Source organism: Thermobia domestica, chromosome 2 (genome assembly GCF_964235325.1).
Source record: "Thermobia domestica chromosome 2, izTheDome1.hap1.1, whole genome shotgun sequence".
NCBI classification, from domain to species: Eukaryota; Metazoa; Arthropoda; class Insecta; order Zygentoma; family Lepismatidae; genus Thermobia; species Thermobia domestica.
Genome location: NC_137455.1, coordinates 5413548 through 5439750, shown reverse-complemented (window position 1 = coordinate 5439750; position 26203 = coordinate 5413548). Strand labels below are relative to the sequence as shown.

At 35.0% G+C, this 26203-nt stretch overlaps 1 protein-coding gene across 1 annotated transcript in view; it reads left to right on the top strand.

Moving 5' to 3' along the window:
• LOC145669910 (PHAF1 protein CG7083) overlaps positions 1-24564 on the top strand; it is a 135024-nt gene extending 110460 nt beyond the window's left edge. The window contains exons 10-11 of the mRNA XM_081738257.1: positions 3060-3206; positions 7343-24564. Coding sequence (XP_081594383.1) covers positions 3060-3206; positions 7343-7411 — 216 coding nt within the window. The 3' untranslated portion in view covers positions 7412-24564. The remainder of the gene's footprint in view (positions 1-3059; positions 3207-7342) is intronic.
• The last annotated feature ends 1639 nt before the right edge of the window (positions 24565-26203 follow it).

Genomic DNA, 26203 nt, shown 5'->3' with positions numbered 1-26203 from the left:
AGTCAAGTAAGGTGTAGGTAAGTTAAAAGAAGAGAGCACCTGAAAGCCAATAAAGACTACTTGAATGATAGTTCAGAAGGAAAAGGTGAATTGAGATTATAATTGATTATAAATTCACTCTAAATTGAATACTTAAAAAAAAAAAAAAAAAAAAAAAAAAAAAAAAATCTGCCAAAACGTGTCTTTTTCACCTCAACCATAGATTGGTTGACAACGTGGAAATTTTAAATCTTTTCTCTCCCTTGGGAGAGCTGTCTTATACTTTGATAAGGTCTCTTCTTCGTAACTGCATCTAGATATTATATCCTTGGTCTTCTTCTTCTTGGTTTTCCTTCTGCTTTCCTCTATCAACACGGTGATCCAATCAGAATGTCAAATAAGATAGCCAAGCATGTTGATTCTTCTTTTTCCTATTATCTTCATGATCTGTCGTCCTTCATTGCTTCCGTTAGTACGTCTTCATTCCTTTTCCTTTCGATCCATGATATGCCCAGCATTCTGCGCCAACACCACATTTCAAATGCTTCCAGCTTGGATATTTCAGCTTTTCTCAAATGTCCATGTCTCTGATCCGTAAAGTGCCACACTTAATACCAGAATCTTAATAAATCATTTTCGAATGTCCAACGACAAATATAATGATGTTAGCAGTTCTCTTTTCCTATTGAATGCTTGTTTAACTTGCGCTATTCTGGAACTTACGTCTTTTTCACTCCTTCCCCCGAGGATATTAGACTTCTAAATACGGGAACATCTTAACGTCTTCGTGTTTTTCTCCCTCGAGTATCTGCGAAAGCAGTGCATCGGATTGTGAATGACAAGCTGGGTAATCACAAACTGTGTTTGAAGTGGGTGTCGAAAATGCTGACAGACACTCATAAAAGGCAAAGAATGACAGCTGAATCTGATTTTTGGCTCTCTGTGGGTATGACGAGGTTGACCTCTTTCCTCACATAGTGACGCGGGATGAAACCTGGGTATCGTACGTCACTGAGGAGTCGAAGCAGCAGTCAATACGATGGCGACATTCTGGCTCTAAAATGAAGAAATTCAATCAAACACAAACAGTTCTCAAAATCTTGGCAATCGTGTTTTGTGATCAAAAGGGTGCAATTCTTGTGGGGCGGGAGCTCATGTGGTTCGGATTCCACGTTAATCAATAGGTTCACATCTTATATAGCCTCGCTGCTGAAAGAGATATTAAATTCAATATCAATATGATATCAATCATTCTTGTAGGATTCTTGGAACCAGGACGAACGATTATAGCAGATGTGTATTGCCAAACACGGAATAATCTGCGACGTGACATTCAAAATCAGTGGGTAGGAATTCTATGTGCTGGAATTCTTCTGATCCGTGATACCGCCCGCCCACACACAGCTACTCGTACTGTTGAAACAATTTAAAGATATCTATGGGAACTATTCAATTATCCCTCTTACAGCCCCAATCTTGTCCCCAGCGATTTCTTTCTTTTTCTTCACCTGAAAAAGTGGCTTTCATGGAAGTGTTTCAACGACAATTAAGTACTCAAGACATAAGTTCTGGACTGCCTGCCCTCTCAGGCAGCAGATTTTTACACAGAGAATATAGAGAAGCTTGTGCTACGCTACCAGGGAAGTCCGAAAATTCATGGTGTCTACTTTCAAAAAATGGCCAAGTTATACTTGTATATAAATCACAATAAATTTCTATCAGTTTCTTGCTTTTAAGGAAAAAAAAAAAATTTTTTTTATTGACATGCTCCTCGTATATATGGTCACCACTGTTTGTGCTGGGCTGGGCCTATTGACCAATCAGAGGGTGGTATTTGATGCATAACCTGATTGGCTTCCGATATTTTGGTCCTTAAAATGGTATACTAGTTGAACTTCTATCTCTGCTGAAGTTGGTAGGATGAATGCTTTCTGATTTCATTTTTTTTTTTTTAATATTCTTTCATAATAATTGTTGCAATTAAGTAGTACTTCTGTATTGTCGAAATGAAGAAAAAAATAGGAAAAATGAGGAAATTGTAGATAGTATATAAAGAAGATAATACAGGAAAAATGATAAAATGATAGATAGGCTATAAAGAAGAAAATAGGAAAGGTGAGGAAATGAAAGGCTATAAAAAAGGAAACAAAATGGTAGAAAGGTTGTAAAGAAAAAAGTGAGGGAGTGGTCGAAGGTTATAAAGAAGAAAATATAGTAGCATTGAGGAAATGGTAGTAGATAGACTATAAAGAAGAAAACAGGAAAGCGAGGAGCAGTAGATAGGCTAAAGAAGAAAACAGAAAAAAATAAGGAATGGCTAGATAGGCTATAAAGAAAAATGATAGGAAAGGTAAGGAATTGGTAGATAGGCTGTAAAGAAGAAAAGAGGAAAAGCGAGGAAACGGCAGATAGGCTATAAAGAAGAAAACAAAAAAATAAGGAATGATTAAATAGGCAATAAAGAAAAATGATAGGAAAAGTGAGGAAATGGTAGATAGGCTATAAAGAAGATAATACACGAAGAAAATAGAGAAGGTGAGGAAATGAAAGATAGGGTATAAAAAAGGAAACAAGAAAAGTAAGAAAATAGTGGATACACTGTAAAGAAAAAAGTGAGGGAGTGGTCGAAGGTTGTAAAGAAGAAAATATAGGACAAATGAGGAAGTGGTAGATAGGCTATAAAGAAGAAAGAAAAAAAATTAAAGTATAGTTATATAGGCTGTAAAGAGAAATGATAGGAAAAGTGAAGAAATGATAGGCTATAAAAAAGATAATACAGGAAAAACAATAAAATGGTAGATAGTCTATAAAGAAGGAAATAGAAAAACTGAGGAAATGGTAGATACGGTATAAAAAGAAAACAATAAAAGTGAGAAAATGGTAGATAGGCTGCGAAGAAAACAAAGTAAGGGAATGGTTGAAGGCTATAAAGAAGAAAACATGAAAACTCATCTTGCTTGAAATTTCTAAATATCTCATTAATACTGTATCCGTCTATTTTTGCTACGAGCATTCTTTACAAAAGAATGTTTTCGTCATTAGAGACGTTTATCTATTAACATTTTTCTCCTTTATTTCAGATTTCAGCATACACAAAGTGGGATGCAATATCGGAGCAGCTGAAACCCAGTGAAAGGCCTGTAGTTCTAAATAGAGCTTCATCCACAAACACAACTAACCCTTTTGGATCCACCTTCTGTTATGGATATCAGGATATTATATTTGAGGTATTTAGTTCGAATTTTTTTCTATAGGCGTCCATGGTAGTGCACTGTCACGCTGGTCCTATAATAATAACGAATGGGAATGCTTCTCCAGGCACGGAGCCAGATCTGTGGGAAAATGTCTGAATTTTCAAGTCATTGAAGATTGAAAGACGAATTGATACTTTTACTGAGCTTAGGGGCCGCGGTGGCTCAGTGGTAGAGCGTTCATCTCTGGTGCTTGGGGTCCTTGGTGCGATCCTAGCTCGCACCAAGTGAACTTTGTAGTGGACAAACACCGTGTGCGTGGGTTTTCTCGGAGTTCTCCTGTTTCCCCCTAGTTTCTTCGTTCCACCATTTAATTTATTTCTCATCATCACCGGCATAACGTGGGACGTAAAACTGAAAGATTTCATTTTATTTTTTTTCACTGACATTTTCATTTTTGTCATTTTAAACATTTTCATCCACCACCACCACCACCATCATCATCATCATCAACAACATTATTATTATTATTATTATTTTCGTCGAACGGGTGATCATTTTATCAGGCAACCCAGCACATCACATTAGGTGAGGAGGTTCCATGGTTAGTAGACACAAAACAAGAGGGGCAGAAGTTGGCGTAAACTGGTGGGACACCAACAAATATAATATGATAGGCGCCAACTCTGCATATCATATCCGCTGTGTATAAGAACTTAAAGAACGAGTACGTTTAGACGAATTTCTACTGTAGGTAGCTGACTATATTGATGAATCGTCTCGGAATAGGCCTGTTATATAGTGATTCTTAATGATGAGATATACTGCCGTAGTAGATACATAAACAGTCAAAACAACATATATTGGTCGATAGAAATTCCCTATATGCTATACCAAACGCTGTTACATTCATTGGAAGTAGGGGCGTGTGTGCACTTTCACAGTGAGAAATGATGGAACCCATATTCTTTGAAATGCAGCTAGTTGTACAGTCCCCAGCAAAAAACCTGCAACATGAGAATGTAAGTTTATTGTGAAATTACGCCTAACAGCGCAGGGAATCAACATAACGTCTAAGTGGCAAGAATCACACCAGGAAAAACCTCGGCGTCCTCCCATGCACACTTATTTTGGAGCAAAAGACTTCGTCGTTTCACAATAAACTTACATGCTCATGTTGCAGGTTTTTTGCTGCGGACTGTACCAGAACATACGTGAGTCGTTCAATATATAAGGTTCCCTAAGCTGTATAATATTGATTTTTTAGGATACGTTTGTAAACTATACACACATGTGTAGGTGGGTCCTTCCTCATTCCTCCACATAACCCCATTGAAATTCAGGCATTTGTCCCATCCAATTCAGGCATTTGTTGAACCAATTTGTTCGAACCTTTTGCAGAATCTCTAGAGCTCTGGCTATTATACAATTTATTGCACTTCTTGAACCAGACATGTTATTAACTGCAAGAAGATGAGGCAGCTTATCTTACGTCACATAATACTGCATTATGTAGATTTTCTTAAAGGAATGTTAGACAAACGCTAAATTCCAAGGTGTTTGTGGCTCCCGAAATTACCTGTTTTTATCACCACTAGGATTTTTCTTGTAGAGATTTCGCAAACATTGTGTATACCGACAGAATCCACATATTGTAGCTGATCATTACGTGAAAGATAAAGTCTTATCATTTTCTATGTTCCTACGTAAGGTACCGTCCAACATGGGCAAGAGGACTGGCACCTGCCTTAGCATGTGAAATGTGAATAACCGTAATGCTTTCAAATTTGAAAGCTCTCTTACCGGGAATAGAATACGGGGCTCCCGTGTACCGAAGGTCCACGTGCTAGCCATTAGACCAGCGGGAAGGGTTTACATCATCTACTGTAAACAAGTATGTCTTGTATACAGGTGCTCACCACTTTGACGTTTTCTCTGAAGGCAACTTCAAAGCAACACACCAAAGTAGTAAGTACTTGTATTAGATTATTTTAAAAGTATGTAATTTTTATTTGTTTTTCCTGATATATCCTATATTACTTGTTTCTATGCATAGAACGCCTGATAAATACCATGTTCGTGACAAAATGATCATCTGTTATTTTATTTGCTACAAACTATCCATCATGATTTGTTTTTTGTATTTTGTTTTCAGGATGTTATAGGTAAGCTTAACCATACGTGAAATGACTTTCCATTGTATAATGGAAGCCATGAAATGTGATTGAAACAGCAGTGCGCTGATGTAAATATCTCTCTAACGAAGGTGGGGTTCCCATTGAAACTTTCTAAATAAATATTTAGATGCATTCTTGATTTTTATTTAATAGTTATATTCATGCATCAGGTTAGTTCCCTTAGTGTTATCATTGTAGTATTTTCCCCAATCTTTCATTGAGAGCTCTCTCATAGATGCTTAGCGTACGCGTCTTCGACGCGGGAGACCCGGGTTCGATACCTGCGGCAGCTCATGTGGTTTGGATTCTACTTTAAGTTGTAGGTCCACGTCTCATATAGCGTAGCTGCTGAAAGAGACGCTAAACTCTAATCCTGTCAGGAAAGTTAGGAAACGTACAAGGTATGATCAAAATATACGGTGAATGATTTTTTTTTTAGTAGCAACTACTGACGCTACAACCATTTGGTGTAATCTTTCCGAGAGCCTGATCCGTTGAGACAAGTAGCGTCAAGTTGGAACACATGCTGACTTGTCAGACAGCGTCCAGAGCCGCTAGAATGGTATTGTGTTTACCGTGTCAGTTGCGCATGAACAACGCGTGAAAAATTTAAGTTCTGTTTCAGGTTGCAAAAATGTGCCAAACAAACTCATAAATGTTGAAAATTGGTGTAGGGTGATAATGCTGTAATTCTGAAGACTGTTTACAAGTAGTATGAGCAATTTAAAATAGGAAATGAGTCAGTAGAAGACGAATAACGTTCGGGACGTCCATTAACCTTAAAAAGAGAAGAAAACAGGGCCGGATTTAGCATTTTGGCGCCCCTAGGCCCAATATTTTTTTCCGCCCGCTAGTCTGGTTAAAGTTACTTTCTTAAAAACCTTTACTAAAAAATTATATCAGGCCTATATGTTAATTGCTTAAACACCACTCCACGATGCAATTTTATCATTGCAAGTTTTTTGAGGAATTTACTTGGTTCTGGGCTTAACAAAATACCGTTAATGTATTAACAAAAGATTGGTGAATAACTTTGGTTTTGTTCAATTTAGCCATTTGGGCAAATAAATAAAAAAAAAAAAAAAACCTGTAGTAAAAAATAAGTAAATAAGTAAAAAAAAAAGCCAGTTCTCCAGTGTTTGAGATCAATATTGTAACGAAGTTGATGCATAATGTTGAAAAATAATTTAACTTTACGAACAATTATTTGTTCCAATGAACTTCAAAATCAGAATGCTTTTATTAGCCTGATCTTTTTTAATCAATTCAAAAATATGTTAAGTTATGGCTATTTATTTTTATTTCTGGATATTTTTATTTTTTTTTCTCTCGGCCGTGCGCCCCCTAGGAGCTTGCGCCCATAGGCCTGGGCCTACCGGGCCTATTGGGAAATCCGGCCCTGGAAGAAAACTTGCAGAAAGTGGCAAAAGGTGTTTGTTCTAACATACGAACAACTATTCGAGAGCTTTCCAAAGAACTAAACATCTCGTACGGGTCCGTATAAACCATTTCAACCACCGATTTGGAAATGAGAAGACTTGAGTGCGAAATTCATTCCCCCGACTTTTGACTGACGAATAGGAGTTTCTGACGGAAAAAATATCCCTGTCCATATGCACCTGCTCTCCAGATAACATGACACGACGTCTGGCCATTCCCCAAAATTAAAATCGTGCTTAAAGGAAAACGTTTGGACACCATTCCTAACATTGAGAGGGCCACGACTAAACAGTTGATGAATGCCCTTTCGAAAGAAGCCTTCCAGAAATGTTGGGACAAGTTGGGACAAGTGCATTGCTAGCCAAGGACAGTACTTTGAAGGAGATTAAATCAAATTCCATCTAAGCTTATTACTGTGCTTCTAATAAAATTATTCACTGTATTTTTTGATCACACCTTGCACTTATGATTGGTGAGCCGTTCTATTGCTGTGTTATATTCATTTTATATTATGTTAATATTTTTATATTGATTTTCTGCTTTGTTTTTAAATAGGTAATGCCAAACAACTACATAGCGTCGGTGACGCTGTACGCCTCCGAATCATCGCATCAAGATGTATGACAGTGGCTTTCTGCCACCTGCCTTGTGCTGACAGGGAGGTACTGGCAATTCTGAAGTGGTTGGATTATTAATGTTATTAATTATGTTATTATTACTATTGAAACTTATTTAGTTTCCAGAAAAAAAGTGTGATAAAAAAAAGTATGTATTTAGTGATCGATATAGTATTTATTTTTTGTGTAAAAATCATCATTAATAGATAGAGATGACTGCTGTTGTTTATGCCTTATACATGTGTATATGCGAGAGAGATAGGGCGCGTGAGTGAGTGCATACATAGACAAGTCGTTTCAGGGATTACTTTTTGTACTCACCATATGGGTTAATCTACTGCAGTGCGTCATATGAGTTGTTATCTTATTTCTGTGTGATACGGTTGAACACAATGTTGTATTCTTTTTCTTAAAAGAATTGCTTTTCTCCAAAAGGGACCATTTGAAATGTTTGTAGCTTTACAGCAATCGAACTCTGCCCTCAGATATTGATTTTAAAGTAAAACTATCTTTCTTTAATATACAGAGTTATAGACGGAATTACTTGTTTGAAGAATCAGATAGTCATAGAGTGATATCGGATGTCTTTCGTAAGCTTTAGAGGCGTAATTATTGAAACGATGTAGCTTGCTAGTCACATGAAAGTTTGATTGTTTTTTAAACTTTTCTTCTGTTACAGCCAAAGATATCAGTATACTGGCATTGAACACGAATTTAAAACAAATTAAAAAATGTGGTTTTCGATTAAAATAGTAACATTATGAGAAAAAAATATTTCAGAACTATTTCGTAGTGCGAAGTAAGATTAGTGTATATTTCTTATCACTACGAGGTCGTGATACTTATTTACCTTTCCTATACACTATTACTTATGATTTGCAAATATTAAAGTACAATTAAATAAAAGAATATTGCAATCGCTCGACTTTGTGCAAATTAATTGAAATCAGATATTTGCTTCTAAATTCCAGTGCTGGCATTCTCTCCTTGTAATTGAGAGTTTGTGGGTTCGAATCTCGCGAATGGCCATCCTGAATAAGAAGTAAAGTTGAAAAGAAGATAACGTTTTTGAGTATCATATTAACTGCAATGAACGCGAGTTAATGAAAATAAAAGTATTGCTTAAGTGTCATATTCAGGTTTTACTTAGTTTCAGTAGGCGAACGCAAGAACTGAATCTTTAAACATGTAATCTGTAGTTTAGATCCTTCCGCCTATCATTTTAAGTGGGTGTTCTTAGGATGTGCCAGTCACGGGTTCGAGTCCTATTATAACTCATTTACTGTCGCCCCCTAACCTTATAGGACGCCGCTAAACTTAAACAAGTTTTTAGTATAAAAAATTGATTCGAGTATAAAAGAAAATTGTAGTAATATCCTGCTGACACCTTATCTAGGGTTTTTGTCGGTTATATCCTGCTGAAACTTTATCTAAGGTTTCTATTGGTAGTATCCTTATTTAAAGTTTCTGTTTGTAATATCCTGCTGAGACTTTATCTAGGGTTTCTGTTGGTAGTATCCTCCTTATTTAGGGTTTCTGTTTGTAGTATCGTGGTGAGACGTTATCTAGGGTTTCTGTTTGTAGTGTCCTGCTGAGACCTTATCCAAGGTTTCTATTGGTAGTATCCTCCTTATTTAGGGTTTCTGTTTGTAGTATCCTGCTGAGATTTTATCTAGGGTTTTTGTTGGTAGTATCCTCTTTATTTAGGATTTCTGTTTGTAGTATCGTGGTGAGATCTTATCTAGGGTTTCTGTTGGTAGTATTCTGCTGAGACCTTATCTAAGGTTTCTATTGGTAGTATCCTCCTTATTTAGGGTTTCTGTTTGTAGTATCCTGCTGAGATTTTATCTAGGGTTTTTGTTGGTAGTATCCTCTTTATTTAGGATTTCTGTTTGTAGTATCGTGGTGAGATCTTATCTAGGGTTTCTGTTGGTAGTATTCTGCTGAGACCTTATCTAAGGTTTCTATTGGTAGTATCCTCCTTATTTAGGGTTTCTGTTTGTAGTATCCTGCTGAGATTTTATCTAGGGTTTTTGTTGGTAGTATCCTCTTTATTTAGGGTTTCTGTTTGTAGTATCGTGGTGAGACCTTATCTAGGGTTTCTGTTGGTAGTATTCTGCTGAGATGTTATCTAGGGTTTCTGTTGGTAATATCCTGCTGAGATCTTATCTAGGGTTTCTGTTGGTAACATCCTGCTGAGATCTTATCTAGGGTTTCTGTTGGCACTATCCTGCTGAGACCTTAAATAATCGTAAATTTTTAAAGATGCTGTGACCTATTTTTTAGGATATCTCAAATATCACAAATATTTGCATTTTTTTTTTTTTTTTCATTTATGTACTTTGAGAAAACACCTGATATGAATTACAAGTAGAACATCTACTTACTGGCCAGCTATCAACAATGAATGTCATTATTTACGTATTTCAATTAATTTGCACAAGAGTTAGTAAACGTTTTATCAAGTTCTTTTTTATTAATTTTATTATTTTGATCACAGCGTAATTATGTGGATGGAAAACAAGACATAGAACTGGCTTATATGAATATTGTGTGCTAACTTCGGTGAGCATGTAGTCAGGTGAAGAATATTATTAAATAATGTATTGGGTTCAGAATTGAGATTTTTCAAATGGGTGGTGCATAATTTTTGTGATAATAAATGTAAAAATATAGGGGAGTGTTAGTTGGGTGGGACTTGGATTACCAAAAACAACGGCCTGATACAAGTAAGGCTTGTGTATAAATATTGTGAACGTGGGCATTATATTTTTATGTTGTCAGTGGAGAATGTAGAGAATGGCTTTCAAGAGACTGTCTTCCTTTTTATTAGTATTTATATTAAAAAGTTCACTTTTTTGATTGATAAGCTTAGCTAGCATTAGTGGCCTCTGTATTCAGTTAGAAGATCTAGAATAAATCATAGAATCAACTGCCAGTCGAAATGATCACTGGCTTTCCATTTGTTCGCTGTTCGGTAAATACTGAGATGGCACCTTCTGTAAACTCTCTTCTTCTTCTTCCCCTATTGTGTGAACAAAATTAGTTGGTTAGATTTGAGTTTAGCTGTCCAATAGCGAGGCTAGATGAAACGTGGACCTCCGCCGGGTCTCCCACGCAAAAGGCGTGTGCACTGTCCACATAGCCACGAAGGAGCTCGTGTGAATGAAGTAACGAAATAGAGATTGAAACATTAGGGAACAAATCGTGAAAGCTGTTTCAAAATAAATTCGAAATCGTCACAAAAATGCTGCTAAAAACAGTGAAGTAGGGTTTTAAAGCTTCTATATTAAGTTGTTGCTGTGATAACTGTTCTAAAATCTTCCATAACATTTCTTGGATCAGTAAATAGCTATTATTTAAATTGTACGCTGGAGATGGTTGGTACTTACTTGTATCCCTTAGTGTACATTTGCCTCTGGTAAGAAGAATCCCTAATTCGGTATCAAATCATGTAAGTTTGTTTGTACAGGGTGGTCCATATTATTGTGGCAACACTGAAAATTCTTCAGGTTCATATTTTCTGTTGTAGAATAACATTATCTATGATTGTGGTAAGTTGCATTTCATTATCTCCTTTCACTTACGAAAAACAAAGCAAAGAAAATGGTAACTTTTGCATTATTTTTAGTATGTCAGGCTCTTAACCCAGCATCATGAGGTAATTGGAGAGCTAACTGAATCAAGGGCAGCGAACTTCGGACTACAAAATGAGAAATAATGGTGATGTGTTGTTCATGTCATGCATAAACCAGAGGACATCTAGTTTTACTTACTTATAATTGTGATTCCTGAAAATACTTCGTACTTCCTAATCTCTTCTAGAGTCTTGTTCACGGAGAATCTAGGGGAGAGCCAAAAGCTACAAAGTTTTCAGAAATGACAATTACAAGTAAGTAATATCTTCCTTTTGCTTACCACAACCATAGTTTGGTGGACAACATGAAAATTTTAAAACTTTTCTCTCCCTTGGGAGAGCTGTTTTATACTTTGATAAGGTCTCTTCTTCGTAACTGCATCTTGATATTCTATCCTTGGTCTTCCTCTTCCTGGTTTTGCTTCTGCTTTTTGATCTATGAACACGGTGATCCAATCGGAGTGCCGAATAAGATGGCTAAATATGCTGTTTCTTCTTTTCCCTATTATCTTAATGATCTGTCCTTCATTAGCTTCCTCTAGTACATCTTCATTCCTTTTCCTTTCGGTCCATGATATGCGCAGCATTCTGCGCCAACACCACATTTCAAATTCTTCCATCTTGGGTATTTCAGCTTTTTTCAATGTCCACTTCTCTGATCGGTAAAGTGCATACCAGGGTCTTAATAAATCGTTTTCGAACGTCCAACGACACATTTCTTGATGTTAATAGTCCTGTTTTCCTATTAAATGCTTGTTTAGCCTGCGCTATTCTGGAACTTACGTCTTTTTCACTTCTTCCGTCCGAGGTTATTAGACTTCCTAAATAGGGGAACGTCTTAACGTCTTCGATTTTCTCTCCATCAAGCCATACGTTTGTCCTTTCCTGTTCTGCTCGTGTGCACTTTATCATTTTGATTTTCTTCTTATTTATCTTCATTAATAAGTAATATAATTATAAAAAAATATGAGCGTCGTAGCATATTGTCTAGCACCGTAGTGGTGGGGCGCGGTGGCTCAGTGGTAGAGCGTTCACCTCCGATGCTTGGGGTCCCTGGTTTGATCCCAGCTCGCGCCGTGTGGACATTGTGGTGGACAAACACCGTGCTCGTGGGTTTTCTCGGGGTTCTCCCGTTTCCTCCCACTTTCTTCATTCCACCATTTCACTCATTTCTCATTATCGCCGTCTCATTTAGTCTAACCGGCATAACGGTGGGCCGTTAAACTTAAAGATTTCATTTCATTTTTTTCTAGCACTATAGCCATTCGTGAGTTTTAATACCAGAGAGTCCCATTTCTAATTTAGTAAATGTGTGAAGATAAACAGCTTTGTAAACTTCTGTTTTTGCGTAATTTTCGCCATATTTTTCCTTACCAATCATCACAAGATAATATATCGACGAAATTTTACTGTCAACGAAAGAATATAAAGGGTGTTACAAAAAATTTGTCACACTATTTTGGGAACCGATTTCTCACATGAAAATAAGAAAAAAACAAAGTTCATATTGACCTGTGTTCAGAAGTGGATAGTTTCGGAGTTTTAGGGTGCCGAAAACGTGAAACAAGTGGGATCTATCGTAGTCAGGTCAAGACATGGTATGTGAACTAAAAATGCTACAGTACTTGCACACTAAGTTTTAGAGGTAGGTAGAAAGTGATCAAATACTCCCAAACAACCTCTCTAAAAATGATTGTGCAAGTACCGAAGGTTCTGAAAGATGGATATTAGGATAGTTCACACTAGTTCCACAGTGATGTCTTGACCCGCCTACGGTCGGTTCCTATTGTAGTGGAACTATGGGCCTTTAAAGTTCATGTTGTTTTTTTACGTTTTCGGCACCCTGTCGCACTTCCGACCACAGGTCCATATGAACTTTTTTTTCTTTCTTTCTTATTTTGATGTGATGATTATGTTCCCAAAATATTGATAAATTTTTGTGACACTAGGTAGAAATACCCAGGTCTAAAATTAGGTTTCACTCAATTACTAATATCTTGAAAGTATTAGGAGTCCATTTCCAGTCAAATTTGAAGCATATTTCAGTGATAGTTGTTATTGAAGATTACTGAACAGTTTTTTTGGAACTCAACCCAGTACTAGTAAAGCTAGTAATTTTGACTCTGTGATAAAGATTTTCTTTTTAAATAAAAATTCCACACATACACATTACTTTTGTACATGTATTTTCCTTCTGGGCTGTGAAGTCTGTATTGCCTTTTATTATATTCAGATAAAACAGTTGAAAGAAAGGTGAAAGGTGCAACATTATATAACGTTTAGGACCAGTTGTAGCGAATTGTAAACATTGGAGATGCTTTAAACTAAAATATAGTTTAGTTTTGACGAATACAAACATTGATTTGTATGAAAGTTTGTTTCAAAATACTTTCCGAAAAACTCTCCCAAAATTTAAACTATTTATTTGTCATGAAAACACAGAAGTATTAAGTGTGTTAATCACTGCGAAATTAAAATACCGCTAATTTTACAGTAATGATAATATATTCAAATAGATAAAAGATAATCAAAATGTGGAACAAGAGCGGCTTAGACAATATTATTTTGCATGAGGCACCGTTATCACGAATCACCTAGTAGCTTTCCGTTTGCAGCCATTTAAAAGCGCGAAAATAAATGCCGATTTTCTAAATGGCTGGAAATCAAAAGGAGATAAGTGAGTCGCGATAACGGTATGTCATGTAAAACAATATTGTCTAGCGAGCTCTTGTTCCACTTCTCGATTATCTTTTATCTATTTGAAGACTGTAATCACATAATTACTGTAAAATTAGCGGTGTTTTAATTTCACCGTGATGGGGCCTCTTAAGTAATCGTGTTATGTTTAACGAGGGTGAAAACGAAACTATAAAAGTTTTTTGGTATTAATGATAGAAAACAAAATGATTGTAGTTGGTTGATAACTGTAAACTCACCGAATGCAAAAATTGACGGAAGGTTTATATATATATATATATATATATATATATATATATATATATATATATATATATATATATATCATTTTAGCCACTGACGTTTTGTCGATGTCTAGTTTCCATTGCTTGACTTAATTTGAATTCTGAGCAAATTGTTACCTGTTTTAACACCCTCTAATTGGTATTGAAAATGCAGTTAACGTTTAAAAGATTGGAAAATGAAAAGGTGTTTTTGAGATGGAATTCGCTATATCTGAGGGCTCTATTTATTCGTGAACAATAACCAAAAAACAATACGTTTATACACAGTAGTTGTCGTAGTTATGTACATAATATATATAAATATTAATGTGTAAACATGGCATAAAAAACACCATAAATTTATTACGTGTTTTGTAGATCTCTGAAGAACGAGCGATTTTTCATTACACTGTTTTCTGTTCATATTGTACTCATATGATATGCTGGTTCACTTCATAAGCGAAATATTATTTTCATATAGTATTAGAAAACATATGAATATCTGTAGTTAAGATTTTTCTTCTTTTTTTTTCCTTTTCTTTGTAGTTAGGTAGTAGCATGAAACCTGTTAAGTTGACCATCTCCGTAACTTACCCACCTATATGATTGGCCACCATGTCCTCTTATTTCTCCATAAAGTGACCACTATTTTCAATTGGTGCTTTTAGAACTAAGAGTGGTCAACTTAAACTGGTTTTACTGTTTATATACAAAAAACAGAATTTTGAAGAAAGAAAAAAAAAGTGCTCGTCTTCTACTTGATGTACAGGATATTGTCATATTGTAGCTTATTAGAATATGACAAAAACATTTTAACAATTTTGTGTAAGTGGAGTTTCTAGTTTCTATCTTGTATATATATACTGTACGTATGTCTGTGAAACAATTGAAGATAATTTATATTAAGTATTTCGTGCATGAAAGAATCCCATATACTTTCGGAAGCAGTGTTGTCAGGCTTTTCAGCTCAAATGTAGGTACGAAAACTTTGTATGTATTGGGTTAAATTCGATTAATGTCAAATTAATAATGCTACGATAATAACTTACTTTAAGTTACTAATTATAATATGTGAATAATCATAGTATTTGTATAAGTAAATTTATAATGAATTTTTTTTTTTTAAACTAAGTGGGGGGCATGGTGTCGTAGTGGTAGATCTCGAACTCCTTGCGTGGCTTAGTGGTAGAGCTTTCACCTCTGGTGCATGGGATCCTTGGTTCGATACCAGCTTGCGCCACGTGAGCTTTGTAGTGGAAAAACACCGTGTGCGTGGGTTTCCTCGGAGTTCTCCCGTTTCCTCTCACTTTCTTCGTTCCACCATTTCATTCATTTCTTAGCATCACAGTCTCCTTTAGCCTAGTCGGCATAAAAAACGTGGGACGTAAAATTGAAATATTTTATTTCATTTTTACCGATGTAACTTTCCCCAGAGCCACCACTGAGAAATAGTCAATCACTGTTTCTAAAAAGCTATAAATAACGGCACATGTCACTTCCACCAATTGGGTGACCATTGCTCTTTTGTAGTTTTTTTTTTTTTTTTTTTTTTAATGTATTTTGTTAAACCTTGTAACAAGACTTTCGTATTATGTAGGAATACGTAATTTTTTTTTTATGTTTACTAGAATTCTAGTAGTCTGGCAACTCTGTTTCGGAATATTGTCGTGATAGCTAACACTATTACTATTATTATTATTGTATATAGTTTTATGTGATTTCACACAGATGATCAAGATAGTTATCCTAGATTGTAGATTTTGAATTGTTATTTATAGCGAAAGAAGAAAAACAAAGTTTACAGTTTTTATGTGTTTTTTATTTGTAAAATTGGAAATTTCAGACTCCAAAACATAAATAAAATGTTTAAAAAAAACATAAAATAAATAAATTCGTGCTTTATTCAAAGCACATGAAAGGGAAAATAATTAAGTATATATATCTAATCTATTTCTTGACTAGTGTCCTGTTTATTAGAAATGTGTGTGTGTGTGTGAGAGAGAGAGAGAGAGTTATGTCAATTTTCTTTTATTATTATTATTATTCTGGTTTCCATTTTCCATATATGGTTGCCATAATTGCATGAGCTTATATTTCAGTGTAACATGTTGTTGTTTTCTGTGTGACATAACAGTTCTTGCTGAAGTAAAACTATAGAAATAAAATATTTATATGTTTGCCATTATTTCTGTTTTTTTTTTAAAGTGAAGAAAAAAAAGGTGATGCAGTTCTGAGTACCATACATTACTCTACTAATTTAGAACTAAATTTACATAAAAGTTGTAATTTCGAAATAGTTTTTTAGTAATGTGAGCATAATTCACGTGCATCGAAACGTCACGTTTCCGTGGGGTTGGAGTTTGAATTTCGTGACAAAGACGGTCGCACAAGTTATTCTACCAAATCGAAACTTAATAATTTTTGTTTCAGCATATTCATCGTTTGGATATGGGTGGATGTAACTTGGTGATATTTTGTTCGATATAGTCTGCAGAACATGCGGAACAGAAAATATATAGCTTGGTGTCCACTTTGTTACTTTCGACCACAGTTCCATGTAGTTCTTACCTCCGGTGTAAACACAAAATGCGGAACTTCGAATTTATGGAATCAAAAGATGCAATATATTTCAATCAAAAATTTTCTTGCAGGCCTTATATCGAGAACTACATATAGTGTACCCAAACTATCACTTAACTCAATAAGATGTGCTTATTCTGTAAAAAATACGAAAACTCGATTTGGGGGCCGTTCAAAAATTTTGTGGCCCTGATCCAAGATCCAATATATTTCAACGCAAATTTTCTTGTAGGCCGTATATCTGGAGAACTACATATAGTGTAGCCAAACCCAAACTATCACATAACTCGGTATGATGTGCTTATTCCGTACAAAATACGAAAACTCGATGTAGGGGCCGTTCAAAAATTTTGTGGCCCCTGACTCAAAAACTTAATTATTGGCCAAGATCACAATCTTTTGATTTATTTTTTCCCCTAAACTTCTTCGTTTTTCTGTTATCCGTGTGTACTTCGCAGCGAATTATTGCTCTCTTAAAGTTTTCTTAAAGTTTTTTTTTTTTCTTTCTTTCTTTTTTTCCAACCACAGTTGTTATCAGTTTTCCATTTTCTGGTTGGTTCCGTTTCTAAGTATGCATACTGCTAATTCAAATACGAAATAAGATATCTTTTAACACTTTGACTGTTATACTACAAGAAACAAACCTTATTTGGGAACCACGGTGTTTTATTATAAAAATACGTAGATTAAGAACTTCGAGGACAAAACGAGTTTTCTACTTGAATGAAAAAAAAAAAGTTTTTTGTTGTATGCCGGTAAGTTATCAAACTCTAGGGTTTTACCCAGGGGACCACTCATCAGATTACATAAACGTTACAGCATGGCAGCGTGAGGCGCCTGCACACCACGTGGCTCCCAAAGTAAATATACGTTTGAGTTATATTTGACTGACGAAGGCCCGGTCTTAAAACTAATTAATGTCTCGAGGTTAGGTTTGTTTTATTTGACTGTTGCTTGGCATGTCTTTTCAGCATGGAGACTGACACGGCATCTAAAGTTTAATATAAATTCTTGTTATGTGGCCTTTGCCGAACGCACAAAAGCGCGTAAAATAGTCTACCTGTTTATCGAGTGGCGAATCTCCTCTGTAAAACTTTCCTTTTTGTAAGTTTAACTACCTGTTTTCGTAGTAAGTCGGTCTTGAAACGTAGACCTATGTGAGGTCCAAATCACACCGTATCGAGCCCGACTTTTTATTATTGTAATGTGTGTTCAGTACATCAATTCATATTACCATTATTGGGAATTTGTGGACTGAAATATTATTACTCTTAAATATAAGCATCTCTTTTGCCTCTGAATCTTTATTTATTTCGAAACTTTACAGGCCTTTGCCGAAAATGGCACCCAGGACACCATACAGCAAAGGCGACTCCAGTGAATCTTGTAGGAGATTGTAAATATTGGGAAAGTATCTTTCAAAAAGGCACTTCGTTTCATCCCCATTTCTTTTCGCAAAAAAGAAGAACACGCAGTGTCATGCCGTGGAAAATCAACTCCCGGGGCGAAAGTATACAACGGCGCTCCCGTACGTAAGAGTGAGATTGACAGATCAGCCGCGAAGCGTAAGAAAATTTTCAAAAATAAACCCTGTTTTCCTTAATTTGGGCACTGGGACGCAAAATGTATAAATCTGACCCTGGTCAAATTAAATATTAGGTTCAAAAATACTGCTGTTGATCTAAAATATTCCAGTGTAGTTTTAATAACTGTATGTTAAAACTATTTTATTTATTACAAACTAAATACAACTATTGTTTAAAAAGTAATTCACGGGATATCAAAACAACATAATACGTAATCAAGTGCGGTTGAGTTCGTTCCTCTAGTCGCTGCTGCATTAACTTAGATTTTGGGGGGAAATGTTATTCTGGCAACACTTTTAATTTCTATGGATGGCAACACTGAAAATTCTTGAGGTTCATATTTTCTGTTGTAGAATAATATTATCTATGATTGTGGTAAGTTTCATTTCATTATCTCCTTTCACTTATGAAAAACAAGCAAAAGAAAAATGGTTTAATTTTGTATTATTTTTAGTAAGTCAGGCTCTTAAGTAAAAGATTACATTTACTTATTAAGTATTTGCACAAGGATTAACAAGAATCGCACAATTTTTCGTTCATGTTTCTTTAAAAATAAACGAAATTCCAATTTCATTCTCCAGAGAAGAAGGGAAGGCGGTATCGTTCGTGTAAAGTGAACGACTAACATAAGACGAACGCATTTCTTCTGAATACATGAAGACTACAGTAGACTCTCGAGTATCTGGCCTAATGTGGGAAGGGCAGGATGAATAACAAAAGAGCCGGATAGGCCGGTGTTCCATGGCGTACTGTATTGAGGTCCGTTATACACTTGACGAAACAATGAACAAGGAGCAGAACGCTGTTCTTTTTCTGTCACAATTTGTATTTTGCACACGACACGTAGGAGGATCGTAGCAGACGCCTGCTTCTAATGTTTTTGCAATGTTACCAATGCAATGCCTTGCCTTCCTCATTTAATTATGATTAAAAAAAAAAAAAAAAAAAAAAACGGTTAGTCGCTAACCGGATACTCGAGAGTCTAGTGTATTTGTATTTGAATTTAGTTTATTCATTTGTTGATAAAAACAAGTAACTCGTCCCTCAGAACTGAATCACTGTTTTCTTTTAGTAGACTGAGCTTGAAAAAAGTGATAATAGACTAGACAGCAAATTAAGTAACCGGTGTGATTACTAAATGAAAAAAAAAAAAAAAAAAAAAATCGTGCATTGTAATTTTTGCAAATTGCTCAAAATCACATATGGCGGTACCTCACGTGTAAAATAAAAAGCCATTTTTAAAACAATTAATTTATAGCATCTGTGTGTGCATCAGGCTAAATTGCTAATAGAAATGTTATAAGTGTTCTTCAGTATAAAATTATATTTTACAAAATAATGTGTAATAGTTTATGCAGATTAAAAAGTATGAAAACGCAGTGTTAGCATAATTATTAAAAACGAGATGATTGTTTAATGTACATGAATACATTACTATTTGTAAGTGTGCCAATGCAATGACTTTAGACTCATTTTCTATGTAGTGTGGCGATGTATTAAAGACATTTTGCAGTCCATAGAAACGAATCTATATTGTGAGTGATAAGACTGTGGTTAAATTAACGTGTGTTTGAAGTCTACAAGAACAATCTTTTCTTTGAATATTTTCATCAGATGAAATTTTGTGTATTATCGTGCTCTCATTTGTAAATATCGTTATAATTAGAATGGTTTTAAGCTTTTCTCTCGACTCACTTCGTTTCATTTATAGTTTAGGTTTATGGAAATATATTGATTGTGTATTAAAAACATTGTACCTGGAAGTGTAACTGTATGTAGATTGTACCACTGTAAGATGAAGAAGACATGAGATTTCAAAAAAATAAAATCAACGTATTTTAGCGGAAGAGTAATTCAGTGTTTTGTTGCCTTCCTTTTCTGATCGGGATTTTAGTATAAGATGAGAACTGAATTCACAGGGGATGCCGTGGCTCAGTGGTAGAGCATTTATCTCTCTGATGCGTGCGGTCTTTGGTTCGATCTCAGCTTGCGCCAAGTGGCCTTTTTATGGTGGATAAACACCGTGTGCGTGCGTGGGTTTTCCTCAGGATACTTTCGTTTCTTCATTCTCGTCCCTGTCTCCTTTAGCCTACCAGGCATAATCGTGGGACGTAAAATTGAAAGATTTCGTTTCATATGAATTCAGTTAGGCGTTCAGATTATCTGTAGCATATCAATTAATGAACTATCTTTGATTTTTACCAATAAGTAATTCGAGTCTTTTTTCTTCAATGCTTCGGTGTGGCTCAAAAATTCAACCCTGGCCGTGCTCCACTAGAAAGAGACTGTGTTGTAAGATCCGCCTTCACTTTGCCAGTAACCACATAAAGTGTCCTGCATAGATATTAATCATAGATTTAACACTAAATAGTTTAGAACGGATTTCTCAACCTACGGATTGAGACTCCTAAGGGAGTCGCGAAGGGAGGAGGAAAAGAAAAATGCAATTAGGATCTGGTAGCCAAAAAATATTTAAATATATATATATATATATTACACACACACACATAGCGGTAAGGGATAAAATGTAATCAGAAAACTTAATACAAACCAGAAATTACTTACGAGAAGTCGCTGACAAGATCATATGATAGAAGGGAGATCATATTATCAAATAGGTTGAAAAAACCTGGTTTAGAAGAACATAAAAAGTCGCCAGAAATTAATTCCCGGAAGAGGGAGACCATATTGTTCGGATTCCATTATTCAACTACAAGGTTACAGTCCCGTACAACCTTGGTATTGAAAAAAATAGTAAAATCTCAAGTAAACTACACAACCAAATAACAAATTCGATTGCCGTTGATAGGGAGCACAATGATTCAGTGCTAGAGCGCTTATTTATGTTGCGTGGGGTCCTTAGTTTGATCCTTGGCCAGGTAAGGTTGTGGTGGACAACATCGTGTCCGTTTATTTTTCTCGGGATTCTCCTGAGCTCCTTCGTGGCTAAGCATTTAAAGCACGTGCGTTTGGCGTGGGAGACCCGGGTTCGATTCCTGGCGGGATTTCATATGGTTCGGATTCCATGTTAATCAGTATGTTCCGTCTCATATAGCCTCGCTGCTGAAAGTGACGTTAAACTCAACTGTCGGGATAGTTCCATTTCCTCCCACTTCCTCACTTCACCAATTATTCCACTTTATTTAATCATTCACTTGTTTTAATCATCGTCTCTTCGTCTAAAGGGCGTAAGAGTGGGACGTTAAAACTAAAATATTTCAATTCATTGTCGTTCCCTGTTGAGATTACCAAGCCTCGAATAAAACTTCAAGGAATAATTCAGATCATGTCCCATTTCATAATGCGTCACTACCGAGAAATGAAACTCTAAACCAATCAACCATTATTCTTCATGCCAATGAAACCTATTTGCGAAAATAATAATAATGATAATAATAAAAAAGATGTATAACGTTTCCAAGTTAACGGGGATAAGAATAATTTTAGTGCTTTTTGTTTTCTTTCAAGTCTATCTTAATTAACGTGTAACTTTATTTAAAAATATATTCATTTTCAAATCTTGGACGTAGTAACGTTTCATTATTGAAAAGGAAGTTTTCGAAGCAATAGTGCTAATTAGAAGACATATTCTCTTGAAATAAATGTTGTTACACGTTCTCAATACTTTAAAATTTCTGATTAGATTAATATCTTGGGTTCGTACGCCTTTCTTCCAATGGCTTCCCACTGCACGTTCTGCGAATTCAAAACTTGATTTAGTCATTTAAAAGAAAAAATGAATAAATGGAGAAAGGTATACAATAAAGAAATCCATAATGGATAGCTGTAATTGAAAGTTATATGACTAACATCAAGAAGCGTGTGTCATGGAAGTAGTCCCGGGGTACTTGGTTTTAGTTGGAAAGCTTCTGCGAAAGAGACTCTTCAATGGGGCCACGCAGAAAATAGAATAATATGAAATTAAATCTTAGGAAGGGCCGCAGTGGCTCAGTGGTAGAGCTTTCACCTCTGATGCATGGGGTCTCTGCTTCGATCCTAGTGCACTTTGTGGTGGACAAACACCGTGCGCGTGGGTTCCCTTGGGGTTCTCCCGTTTCCTCCCACTTTCTCCATTCCACCATTGTATTCATTTCTCATCACCGTCTCCTGTAACCTAGTCTGCTTAAACGTGGGACGTGAAACTAAAAGATTTCATTTCATAAATCTTAAAGGAAGTTGGATAATAAATCTTTACTCTTTCGGCTTGGCACAAGATAGGTCCAATGGTGAAGCTTTGTATTTGCAGATATAAATCTTTGGGGTCTTAAACCATAGAGTGAATGTGATACAAAAAATGTTGAGAAATTGGTTTCATCAAGTCGTCATAAAATAAATAAATAAATAAATAAATAAAATAAAATAAAATAAATAAAAAATCTCATGTCTCTGTGTTTGGTAGCAAGTTTACGTATAATATTCATATATTATGTTTTTCTAATCACCTTTGTACCCTATTTTTATTATCAAAATGTATATTAGAATGATAAAATCGTAGAAATAGAAGTTTTTCCTTGTATTAGCTTTCTAGTGCAATGTAATTGTTATATATTTTGATTTTTGGCATAATTTACAGTGCAAGGGTATGAATATTTTGTAGAATAACAAAAGAGTTATTTCATACAAGTAATACAATACATTAAATAAGTAAGTGTATTTGTTTTGTAGATCGAAAGAATGTTTTGTTTTGTTGTTTTTATAAGATAATTAGGGATGTAATAAAATCAATTATGTCGAAAGAAACCGCTTGTGGAGTAAAAATAAATAGTTTATTTTATTTTTAGCTACTGTAGTGCGTCTTAAGCCAGGTTACTATGCTGCAAGAATCTTGTAGCTATCATTAAAAAAAAAATCTTGCAACCCTATAATATTTCTCTATGTAATTTATAGACCTGAAAGGGACGTGCAACAATTTTTTTCATTTTCAAGGAGTCAAACCATGTGCAACTTTCTGGGTCGTCTTGCTTGCTAGTTGCTATTGCCCTCCCACTGACACGAATAAATAAAGAAAGAAAAAAAAAGAGTTTCGCCGCTTCCGAAATGACGGATTCTTTTGGATGGGGAAGGGAAGCGCGCCAAAATACATATCTTTAATGATTTGTCCACTAGAGTGCAGTGCTGCATGGGTGAAGATATCTTTCTTGTTTTCAGAAAATTGTAAACTGTAAACAATAAATAGAAAGATGGGGTTGCAAGATTTTTTTATTGACAGCTACAAGATTCTTTGAGCATGCCAACCTATCTTTATTCTTATCCTTTTCTAGTTTGACGCTAATTTTTTTAACATTAAGCATTATTAATCATTTAAGTTATAATATTATTAATATGAATATAACACACCGCAACCAAGATCTCGATTCTAAACCAAAAAAAGTGGTGGTTCTTTTTTTATGTGTTTATATATATGATAGACAATATGCAAGTATTGTGTATTGTATTTATATAGTAGAGAACTTGCAATTGACAGGAGTACTTATTTGTGATGTTAATCTTTTTTGTTATTTAAACAATTATAGTAATAGACTTTGTAGAACATATGGAGTTAAGAGTTGGGGTATGTGTGTGTGGTAGGTAAATAGTTTCGTTGTCTTCGTAATATTACACACAGAACACATTTTTGCTATAACTAGTGTTTATGTTGTTTTCAAAATGTTCTATTTTTAAATCAAATTTACTGGCCTTTTTGGTTAACTGTGCTGGGCCCTTCTTCCAACCGTATAGCTGGGAACGAGGTAGGGTTTGATGATTTCTATCATAAATTTCAATAAAACGACCTACTAATCTATTAATAATACAATACTAGCGGATTGCCTGTTCTTCGCACGGGGATAACACGTTTCATTTTGGACAAAAAGAGCAATGTGGGTTTTCTCGGGGTACTCCCACATTTCTTTCCTCCTGATTCACTTGCCTAAATGATCATCTCCTTTAGCTTTATGGGCATAATCGTAGGGCGTTAAACTGAACGATTTCATTTCATTTTTTCACCTTCATCAGTGTTGCCAACCTCGCGTAAAAATTATCGATATATATCTGTAACTGAAAAAAATAAACTTTGGTCAGGTATTTTAAAGAACTACTGATTTGTAAGTGTTTGAATATTTATTTTGATGTACTCTTGATATTTACAAATCAATTTGTCGTTAAGATATTCGAAGTACTCCATAATGGTGCGCACAGCTGACATAAAATGTTTGCTACAAGCTTAGTTCTGTGTTAGTTTCTGTTTCATTTGTATTTTTTTTTCATTGTTAACCTTGCTATTGACAATGGATAGTTAAAAACAACTTATTACAGTGAGTGAGAACGGTAATTATGATAATGATGAGTGTTTGTCAATAAACAGTTTGTAATTCTTTCAAATTCCAATTAATAATAAAGAAATGATTTTTGGTGCGTATGAATGATTTTTTTCTGATAGTACGCGTGTGATATCTTTGCAATATAATGAGTATATACATGCATAATGAATATATATATATAAAATATTTAGATTATTCTGTACATATCTATATATCTATATATATATATATGTTAGGTACATTTGAAGTAGCATTCCTATCAGAATAATTACGTTAAAACCAGTGTGATGTTGTGCTCATAATATCAATAAAAAGAGGTTTTCACTTGTATAATATTTACTTGTTTAATTTTCTTATGTTTCTTTTAAGTTAGTGTATAATCTCAGGTTGTGGAGTGTTACACCGGTAATTAGATCGAGACACTCGCTGGCACAGAACACACTCAAGATCAGTGGAAAAAAGGTTGGAAAATAATATCAGGCTTTCCAATGCTCCTATATTTCTTACTTTTCCTATATATTTGCGTCTCTTCCTATAAACTCTTATATTTCCTACATTTTAACAAAATCTCCTATATTTTAGTGGCATTGCTCCTTCCACTTTTGAAAATATCATAAGAAAATAAGGTGTGGATGGTTGGAGGGCCTTTTGTCTCCACTGTAGGGTGGTTGAATGGACACTTTTCTGTGTTTTTGTCCTTTCCTGTTAATTGTCTAAAGATAATTACACCAAATAATAAATAGTTAGCGCAAAAAGTATTCATACACCCACAAAATGGAACAAAAAGTAAATTAGTTTCGTTATATTTATTAAAAAGTTCTATAGAGTAGTGATTGTAAAGACTTATATAAATAATTAATTTAGGTGTATCAATACCTTTTGCACTAACTGTAGGCAAATAATTGTTACACATAGTGAAATCTTACCTACTGGTGAGCTACGTACGAAAACACTGAGAAACTCGTATAAAATTTTGCAACGAGATAATTACCCATTTAGTTAAATTTAGAATAGAAATGTATGTTCATATAACAATTAGTGTAATTTCCATGTGACTTTTTTTTTTGTTTGTTTCTACCTATAGAATAATTGAAATGTTCCTTCCAATGAGTTCCTTTGTTCTTTGTTCTTTCAAAATGTTCCAGGAAATAATTGAAATGTTCCTTTTTTATAGCTTCACGTAACCTCCTATATTTTTTCGTCGTGATTTCCTATATTTTATTTAATTAGCATTGGAAAGCCTGTTATATATATATATATATGAGAAGCAGTCAAAAAATTCCCGGAATTCTGTTATAGTTTTGGCATTTGTGATGCTATCGTAATGAAATTTGTAAAGTACAGTCCTTTGGTTGCCTAATTATGAAATTGACAAGTGTGAACAGGTCATAACAGGCAGTGTACGAGTAGTGTAGCTGAACGGAGGAGTGATTAGTCGGCACAATTTCACAGATCGAAAAACGTGCGAACATAAAGTTCAAGTTGAATAAAAAGTAAAAGATAGACTGATGAAGAACGGGAGAACTTTAGGATGGTGTAGAGAAAAAAAAAGAACACGTAAAAAGTGAGGATAGTGGTCTTAGGGGATGTGAGAATAACGGAGAAGTTCTTAGGTCATACATTCAAAGGTGAAATAAGGGGTTGTAGACTTTAGAGAGCTAATTTACTCAGTAGAAGAGGCCTTAATGGACGTTAAAGAAGAAGAACAGAGAGAGAAGATAAGAGCGGCAGCGGTAA